This window comes from Sinocyclocheilus grahami, unplaced genomic scaffold (assembly GCF_001515645.1).
Source record: "Sinocyclocheilus grahami isolate Dianchi unplaced genomic scaffold, SAMN03320097.WGS_v1.1 scaffold105.1, whole genome shotgun sequence".
Lineage (NCBI taxonomy): Eukaryota > Metazoa > Chordata > Actinopteri > Cypriniformes > Cyprinidae > Sinocyclocheilus > Sinocyclocheilus grahami.
Genome location: NW_015505284.1, coordinates 659456 through 669226, shown reverse-complemented (window position 1 = coordinate 669226; position 9771 = coordinate 659456). Strand labels below are relative to the sequence as shown.

The 9771-nt window shown below is 34.9% G+C and overlaps 1 protein-coding gene across 1 annotated transcript; it reads right to left on the bottom strand.

Annotated features, from left to right (window-relative positions):
* Nucleotides 1–2522: 2522 nt before the first annotated feature.
* cyp19a1a (cytochrome P450, family 19, subfamily A, polypeptide 1a) lies at nucleotides 2523–7453 on the bottom strand. Its single transcript, XM_016276677.1, has 9 exons — nucleotides 7432–7453; nucleotides 6671–6821; nucleotides 6269–6291; nucleotides 5906–6031; nucleotides 5209–5323; nucleotides 4474–4585; nucleotides 4223–4385; nucleotides 3732–3973; nucleotides 2523–2905 (listed from the first exon to the last, which is right to left on the bottom strand). Exons 1-9 carry the CDS (start codon nucleotides 7451–7453, stop codon nucleotides 2672–2674), a joined length of 1188 nt encoding a protein of 395 aa, XP_016132163.1. The 3' UTR covers nucleotides 2523–2671.
* Nucleotides 7454–9771: the final 2318 nt, after the last annotated feature.

Sequence of the window (9771 nt, the reverse complement as noted above, 5' to 3'; positions counted from 1 at the left end):
CGATGGAATTTCTGAGTTTTCAATGTGAAACTGCTGCAAACAATTCAGCGCGCGAGTGAATTTTCCAAATGAATCAAACTCAATCCAAACCATTTCATTTGCAAACCCGTTTGACTGATGTTTTATATCAAAACAAATGAGCTGTTTCGCTCGTGAATCTGGCTCAGCTGAGAGAAATGTTGTTGGTGAAAATGGTTCTCAGGTCATTATATGGTAATCTCTAATGACAGACATGAAAGTTATACTTTACTGGGTTATTTTACTAGAGTTCGTAATAGCTATTGCTATTAGTAAGCCACCACCCAGAACACCCGTCATATTTTGTTGATCATGGCAGTACTGTTTCCTGGTGTTTGGCATTTTGTGTTTTGCAAGCCAGATTTCTTCTTCTTCTGAACATTTCTTCCTGTTAAACCAAATAATGTAGTTTCTCTCTTGCAAAATTCTATTTGCTGTGTTTGAGTATGAAACTGATCTGGCCTGGCAAAGGCCTTCTGAGAGAACAGCAGTCTAGATGAACATCTGTAGATTTCATCTCAGTGCGGGATTTCTAAACAGAAGCTAAACAGCTTTTTTTTTCAGGCTGCTTAAGACATCCTCTCTTATCATAGAGTTTACCTTGAATTAGCAAAGGAAATGTTTGTTATAGATATTTGACATGTGGGTCAATGACAAGTTAGAGTGTTCAAGATAATGAAACATTAGCTTTAAATGCAGGATTTCTTAGAAATGTACCCTGCATTCATGCTGGTTTTATTTGGTTTTGAAAAACCTTCACATCATTTTCAAGTTCACATTTAATGACTCAGAATGCAAAGTAACAACCGTGTGCATTAAATACACGTGTGTACACATCTTAATCATATTTTCAAATAACTAAATACATTTTTAAAATGCAATTAAAATTACATCCGCATTCATTTTCATTGTTTGGAAAGGAGCAGCGTGAACATTTTGCACTGTCTTTCCTTTTCTGTTCCTCTGAAGAAAGAATGTAATGGTTTGAAGCATTTGAATTTTTGGGAGGACCATTCATTTAACAGATGATTTACTTATTTATTCCTGTTAATATTTAGAGAATTGTCATGAAAGTGGCCAAATTACGCTCTCTTGATCTTTTATTAATTTCAGCTGTAGCTCTTCTTCTTTTGTGCAGTTTCTCAGCGCTCTGAAGGCATGACTATCTCAATGTGTTTGGTGATAAACATTTTCCTGTTTCCTGTTTAGAGAGCATTGACATGGAGATCTCTGGATCAGGCAGGTGTGTGTTTTGTTCGAGTGTAACAATGTGTATTTGTCTACAATGTCGTCTGGTTGCCACTAACACAGCTGTGCAGGTTACCATGGCAATAACGAGACATGCGTCATATTCATTTCCATCTTCATCTAAGTGTTGGCCACTGATTCTAACAGAAAACAATAAGGGATCCGGTTTGTCTGAATGCTCCACTTTAGACAACCTGATTATGATTATTATACATCAAAACAACCAATGCAAATGTCATATAAAAATAATTTAATATGCATACCAAGTACGTTAATCTTGACTGTTTATATATGCTCATGACCTATTAAGTGGTGTGTGTTCACGGCCTCCATGTGTTGGCTGACAGCTTTATGGGCCCCATATGGAAGAAATGGCCCCTGAAAGCTAATGGACCCTGAGACCCTTATGCTGCCTGCCAGCTACGCACAGGAGCTGTACAAATGATGTCTGCTGAACATCTGTTGAGTCCAACTAGTTTTAAGTTCACTGAACTAATTTATAACTTGACTTAATTCTCATTCATTTAAATGAAAACAGTTGTGATGTTCAGATCATTTATTTACATGCAGTGCCCACACTGTCCTAACATGGTGTAACAGTGCCCTCTGCTGATTAAAATTACTTTATGACCGCAGACACAAAATACAGACATTCTGGAAGTGTTTTATCACATAACTAAACACATACACCACACATTTGATCATTTATCAAGTAATGGGAAACTCCCTTTCCTATTAAGGCAACACAAGGACTGTTGTGTTCTAGAAGTGCAGTTTTTTTTTTTTTTTTTTACAATTATCAACATGTAAATGTTTACTTATATTTTATTACAAGATATAAAACATTTGTCTTTAAAAAAAATTTTTTGAGTCTCTATCATTTTTAGCTGCTTTTATGTGGGATTTTTTTTTAAACAAACAGTAAAAAAATCATGAACCATGAAACAATTTGTGAATTAGCAAAGTGGGCAAATGTACAAAAATATTGAAACATTGTTTAGCCTACATGTTATTTTATTTTTTACAAAACACTGAACTTTTTATATTTTTCTTAATATGCATTTTCTATTTCTTTTTCATTTTCTTTACCGTATAAATTTGTGTATGTTTATTTACATTTACAATACATTTTTTGTATTTTAAAATTGGTAAGAATTACATTACTCATTTTAAATGTTAAAAAAATAATGAATTAGTGTTACATCATTTAAGAATACATTTATTAACTTTTATAAACAGTTAAAAAAACACCCAGAATCCACAGAAAGCCACAATATTATAACAACAGTTACTTTTACACTGAATTACATACATATTTAAACACAAATATCCAAAGAACTGACTACTAAAGCAGTAGATAAATACATGGTAATAATGACACAGGAGCAGATATGTTAGTGGTGAATCAGAGAGAGTTTCTGAGGATGAGCTGCACGCTGAGGCTCGAAGGCTCCTCCACCGGCTGCTGTGAAAGGTTGTTGGTTTGTGGGATGCTGTCTACAGTACAGCCCTTCACAGGACACACAGAGAAACGAGACAACAGTGTCACAAGAATAGACTTCATCATCACCATAGCAATGTGCTTCCCCACACACGACCGCGGGCCCGATCCGAACGGCTGAAAGAAACGACTCGGCACCTTGATAGAGAGAGACAGAGAAAGGAATTGCATTGTTGGTGCTGCCATGGACCCAAAACATACTATTTTGATTGATTAAATATTGACTTTATTGCCATTTTTAAGAAAATACTGAAAAATTAATGGTTTCTGCATTAAAATAAAATAACTGTATTATAAAGGATTGTGAAAATTCAAATTATACTATTACAATTAGTATTAACAATAGTCACAATACTGGGTTAGTTAAATAGTAACAATAACTGTTATAACAATGTTATTTTGGTAAAAATAAATAATTTGGTAAAATAAATAAATACAAAATAAAATTCTATAATAACCACAGTGCTTTTTTGTAAGGTTGTAAGGGAGATAAACATGATAAACAATTTGGTAGATATTATATAGTTACTGTATATAATGAGATTAATGAAACAATGCAATTATAAGTTTAAAAGTCACTGTTCATTGATTGCTGGACTATATATTTTTAAGTTTTTTATTTTAAAATAGAGCAAAGGTAAATTGCGTAGGATTTAAATACAAGTGTTAAAATCATACAAAATAAAATATTAAAATTATTTAAAAAATATAATACAAGTAACATGGGATCTTCCTCCAGCAATTTCAGAATCTTTTTTTTATATATAGAATCATAAAAAATATATCAAATGTATACAAAATAATACTATAAAATATATATAAAAAATTCTCTAACAAAAAAAAAAAAATCTTATTAATTTATTAATATTAATATTTATTTGAGTGATGGCTAATAGTAAATGTTTATAAAGGCACTGAAGACAGGAATATAAGGCAAGAAACACATTTTATAATGAAGACTCACATTTTTCTTGAAGTTGTCCAGACTGAACTGATTCGGTTTGGGGAAGAATTCGGATCTGTGCATCCGACCCACGTTCAGTATGATGTTTGTTCCTTTCTTCACTTTGTAGCCCTCGATTACATCATCATTCAGCGCCCGGCGCATGGTGAAGTCCACGACCGGATGGAACCGAAGCGACTCGTTGATAAAACTCTCCAGAATGTGTAACCTGGACAGATGTGAGTGCCGCAGGCTCCTACCCGCTACAAAACACAATCACAACACGATGTTCAAATGACCAGAGAAACATCTGGATCAAACATACACTGACTACACTGTCAAAACTGAATAATTCTGAGTCTTTCAGTAAATTGAAAAGTGTTATGAAAAGATTCTTCAACAGTTTTCTTTTTGTGTACTACAGAATATACAGGTTGAAAATGACAGAGAGTAAGGATGAGGAAATAATTCCTTTAAAGTACGATGACTGAATCGTGTGTGTCTGCTCATACCTAAGACAGTGTCCATTTCCTGCAGGATCTTTAACTCCACGTCTGGATTTTGTTTGAGCAACAGCAACATGAAGAACAGACTGACGGAGAGAGTGTCTGGAGCCGCGATCAACATCTCCAACACACACTGCCTGACGTTCTCAGCACTCAACTCCCCGTGGCTCTAAACACACACACACACACACACACAGGTCAGTCATTTTCATACATGTTTCAAAAGTGTGTGTGACGTTCTGGCATGTCACATTCACCTGAGCAAATATCAGCTCTGCTGTGAAGTCGAGATGGTCAAGTTTTTCTGCATGTGTCAGCTGAACTCTCTTCTCCTCGATCAGAGCTGCAATGGCATCCTGCAACGTCTGACTGAAACACACACACACGCATGCACACGCACACAGACACACACACACACACACACACACACACACACACACACACACACACACACACACACACACACACACACACATACACACACACACAGAGGTTTACACACATACATCCCATAGGCGTAATGGTTTTTATACTGTACAGACCGTATATTCTATTGCCCTTTACCAACCCTACCCCTAAACCTACCCCTTACAGGAGACTTTGTGCTATTTCAGATTTTCAATACACTCCATTCTGTGTGATTTATAAGCGTTTTGAAAAGTGGGGACATGGGGTAATGTCCTGAAAAGTCACCTTCTCTTTGTAATACCTATGTCATACCTTTGTCATTATACAAATTTATGTCCTCATTTGTCACAAAAATGCGTACACACACACACACACAGAGCATAAAAAACACAACTTTCCAAAGCCTTTAAAAATGTTCACAAAAGAAAACCAATTCAGTCCTAAAAGAAGGTTTTAAAGCTCTCTGGGTTCTGCATTTGTGATAAAGTGTTTCTTACAAATGTCATCACTTTCATATACTATGGTATGTGCATGCATTTACAGTACTGTACGTACATCTCCAAAACAACATCTCATGAACTCACGCGTCTCCCTTGTGCTTCCTGTGAAGCCAGTCCAGTCTGAAGTAAACATCAGGTTTGATTAATACGGTCTGCCAGGTGTCAAAATATTTATGAATCTTCTGAAGCAGATCATGCTCTGCAACACAGCAACAAGAAACCAGCAATTACATATAACATATAATGAGTTTTCAATGTATAGCAGATACTAAAATTGCAGAATTAACCATGAGATCACAAACAATGGAGAGAACATCTGCCATGCCCTTAAAGAGATGGCTCACCCTAAAACAAATGGACTCTTTTAACGATGTCCTTACTACTTTTCTGGGCCTTCAGCATGGTATCATTCAAGTTCCACTAGAACTGACATTGAAATTTACTTTAGTTTACCATATATGCTTGGCAGTGTATTTGACAGTACATTTTGATTGTTTCAAATAGACAATAGAATTATGAAATTACTTACAAATATGCACTCTTAACTGCATTTAATATAAATTTAAACTAGAATACATTTTCATTATTTGTAAATAACATGCAGAGTATACTGGTAAACATTACATTCAGTTTGCACTAAGTACAAGTATTTCTGTAATAATACTCTTTTAAAATTATGCTAAAATGTAAAGTCTTTTTCACAAGGAATAGTGTGTGTGTGTGTGTGTGTGTGTGTGTGTGAGAGAGAGAACTTACCTGCTCAAGATCAGAGTTTCCTCACCGTTGATCCAGACCCGCACAATGTCTCCGTATTTTCTGTTGTAGTAGTTGCTGGCAGTGCCGATCCCAGACCAAATGAACCGACAGTAAGAGAGAAGAGGACCCAGACCCAGGAAAAAACAAGGACCTGAATAAAACACATTGCAGCAAACAATTAGTTGACACAATGAGAATGTGACATGCAATAATGAATCTGAATATATTTTAAACAAGATTTACATAATTATTATACGTGGAGTTTTTAGGACATTAATAATGAATGTATCATGTGTGGGGCTCTTACTTTTACTGTGAACATTTAATTATCCAATTAGAATTTAAACCCTTTGTTTTCTAAATATGTTGACTACACAGTACTATCTACCAAAAATGTAGATAGCATAGTCACTAACAAAGGATACAATAAATATATTTAATGACATTCAAGTTCCACTAGAACTGACATTGAAATTTACTTTAGTTTACCATGTATGATTGGCAGTGTATTTGACAGTACATTTTGATTGTTTCAAATAGACAATAGAATTATGAAATTACTTACAAATATGCACTCTTAACTGCATTTAATATAAATTTAAACTAGAATACATTTTCATTATTTGTAAATAGCATGCAGAGTATACCGGTAAACATTACATTCAGTTTGCACTAAGTACAAGTATTTCTGTAATAATACTCTTTTAAAATTATGCTAAAATGTAAAGTCTTTTTCACAAGGAATAGTGTGTGTGTGTGTGTGTGTGTGTGTGTGAGAGAGAGAACTTACCTGCTCAAGATCAGAGTTTCCTCACCGTTGATCCAGACCCGCACAATGTCTCCGTATTTGCTGTTGTAGTAGTTGCTGGCAGTGCCGATCCCAGACCAAATGAACCGACAGTAAGAGAGAAGAGGACCCAGACCCAGGAAGAAACAAGGACCTGAATAAAACACATTGCAGCAAACAATTAGTTGACACAAAGAGAATGTGACATGCAATAATGAATCTGAATATATTTTAAACAAGATTTACATAATTATTATGCGTGGCGTTTTTAGGACATTAATAATGAATGTATCATGTGTGGGGCTCTTACTTTTACTGTGAACATTTAAGTATCCGATTAGAATTTAAACCCTTTGTTTTCTAAATATGTTGACTACACAGTACTATCTACCAAAAATGTAGATAGCATAGTCACTAACAAAGGATAATTGAATAATTGAAAAACGAAATATGTGCCCGTTTTTCATTTTTCAGATTTCAATATTAAAACAAAAATTGATTGGACGGAAGATACCCTGATTGTTCTGCTATATTTTGTTTGTAACTCTTTATGTTGGCAAAATACTGAAGGAAAAAAAAACACAATATTCAGTCAATATATCTCAAATGTATGCCACTAAATATTAACTTAAACATGGCCTATTTATTTGTCTATTCTTTCTCTTAATTCTTCATTTGTTTATTATATATCTCTGGATAAAATGCAGTTATGGTATTTCAAAACCAGACAGTCTGACCTACAACCGTGTGGATGACCACCCTACCCAGAAGCTGTGTCAAATCCATTATTGATTATTATTAAATTCATTTATTTCATTATCAATTTTCTTCATGTGTTTCTTATGCAGTCTTAAAACATCAATATTAAGTATTTTATGGTTTTCACCATTCAATTTAAAACAAAAACAAATTGTTACAGTGAACACAAAAGTCATTTTGTGTCTTCAGTTTGCCCTCTTTGTGTGTGTCTATCAGATTCAGAGACATTGTGAATTCACTGAACGCCCACTTTCATCGCTAAAGAATTTATGGAAATAAGATGACATCTTTGAGTGCGGTCAGAGCAGATGCATGCAAAATTCTGGCATTTTCTGTGTAAAGGGAGGATCCTTAATAGTTCATGTGCCAATAGGTGAATGTGTGTGATACCTTCATTTCACACATTCGTTCTCTGACATTGAACATCTCATTACAAATACATACTGATGTAACCTTGACACATCTGCTGTATTAACTCTATTTTCACCATCTCACTTTGATTCTTAGTAATGTTGTAGAAGAATTAAATGCAGGTCAATAATTTTTGGCAGCAGCTTAATGGATAAACCCCTGAGAACTTAACTAGATAGATGTAGCTGGATTAAGGCCCAAAGGGGGTTATTTGAACCACTGCAACGATTAACTTCAGGTTGCTCCAGGGGGACTAAAGCTGTAATGTTACTGTAAGTTACAGTACCATAAATAAGAATACAAAATTACCATTACCAATTAACCTACATAACTGTATGGAGAAAAAAAAGTGAGTGGCCTTCACCCATGCAAAACAGGCATCGACGTGTGGCTGCTAAGGTGATTTTAGCATGCATTGTATGTTTATGTGCTTGCTAGAGTGTTCTGAGTAAACAAATTCTGAGTTAAAAATACTCATTCTCATGTTTCTGTGACATATGATTTGTGATCTGCTATTTTTTCCACCTAAAAGAAATATTAACAATATATTTCTGCTCATTTAATGAATCATTTATGACTGATATTTATTCATTTCATTGATTTGTGTGGTATATTGAGTTATGTGACTACATGGAGGTGTAAAGGGGAATTTTCTTGGATGTCAAAATTTCAGGGTGGTCTTAATAAAGTCTTTGAGCTTCTCATAAAGGAGTCAACCTTTTGAACATGCAGCAACATCACACACTACATTATTTGGGGCTGGAATGTCTTTCTCGGAAAGAAACAAGTAATCTTTAATTCATTGGAGAACAAAGTGTCCCTCTGCACATTGAAAGACACGTCACTTATATATGTCGTCACTTCAATACGGCCTTTGTGGTCCTTGAGTTTCGCAATTCGTCAAATAAGTTGTTTGTCCCCTGTAGCAAAACTGTGGGCAGGAAGCCACAAGGAAGAGAATTGTGAGTACTGTCAACCATAAATTTATAGGTCATTTACATTTATGTTTCTTGCTGGTGCTTTCTTACAAAGACATCTAGGAAAGTGCTTATATTGTGTTTTACTGCATTTTGTGATGAATATTAATTACAAAACTCAATAAGTACCGTTTCATTTTTCATGATTATGCCATGTTTATTGTCCATCCACTGAATAACTTCGGCAGTCTATCGCCAACACCTCCATCCTGGGGAAAGTGTGCGTTGATCTCTGTGATGGTTGTGTGTTCAGCTCAGTGAAAGCAGTGTTAGCCGTGCGGCTGTCGAGAGTGGACGTTTGTTTCGGGTTTCTCATGAGGAGTGCCAAATCACAGATAATAACAGCAATGTTTGAGACAACGCACAGGGAGAGAAGCCAAACCACTTCCTTTTACTGAACACAGTCCAATATCCACTCAAATGACCTCTCTGAGGTCTGAGGGCCTGTTTTATAAAAATCTTGCATATATAGCCAGTATCTTTTTTTTCACTGCTTAATAATTAATGTCACTCATTTGGATTTTCTTATGTAGGTTCTTGTTTTTCATATAAAATGTGATTTCTTTTAATGCCTACTTGTGTAGGCCATTCTATTGCAGGTAAATTTCGGTGTTCCACAAGGTTCCGTTTTAGGCCCTTTGTAATTAATTTTGTGCATACTCTCTTTAGGTGATATTACTAGGAAACTTGGCATTAGCTTTTATTATTATACAGATGACATACAGCTTTATATCTTCTTTTCAACATAGTGGATTGCATACTTCCTTCTAATTAATTCCAATTAAATGGGAATACAAATTTTTTTTTGACTACATCTTTCAAAAAGTTGGACAGACTACAATCTGTCTTGATGGTACCACTGTTGACATCAGTAGAACATTTCAGAACAATGGAACCATCTAGAATTGCATGTCATTAGAATCCCCATTAAATTTGCACATTTCTTATATCTCTAAC

What these genes read in the sequence shown, in the direction of transcription:
- cyp19a1a (XM_016276677.1), bottom strand. Translation starts at nt 7,453, where the DNA reads ATGGATTTGACACAGCTTCTGG. An exon ending in GAAACTCTGATCTTGAGCAG is followed by an intron (nt 6,292 to 6,670) that starts GTAAGTTCTCTC and finishes ATCCTTTGTTAG; the next exon opens with TGACTATGCTATCTACATTT. An exon ending in TGGACAACTTCAAGAAAAAT is followed by an intron (nt 2,906 to 3,731) that starts GTGAGTCTTCAT and finishes CTCTCTATCAAG; the next exon opens with GTGCCGAGTCGTTTCTTTCA.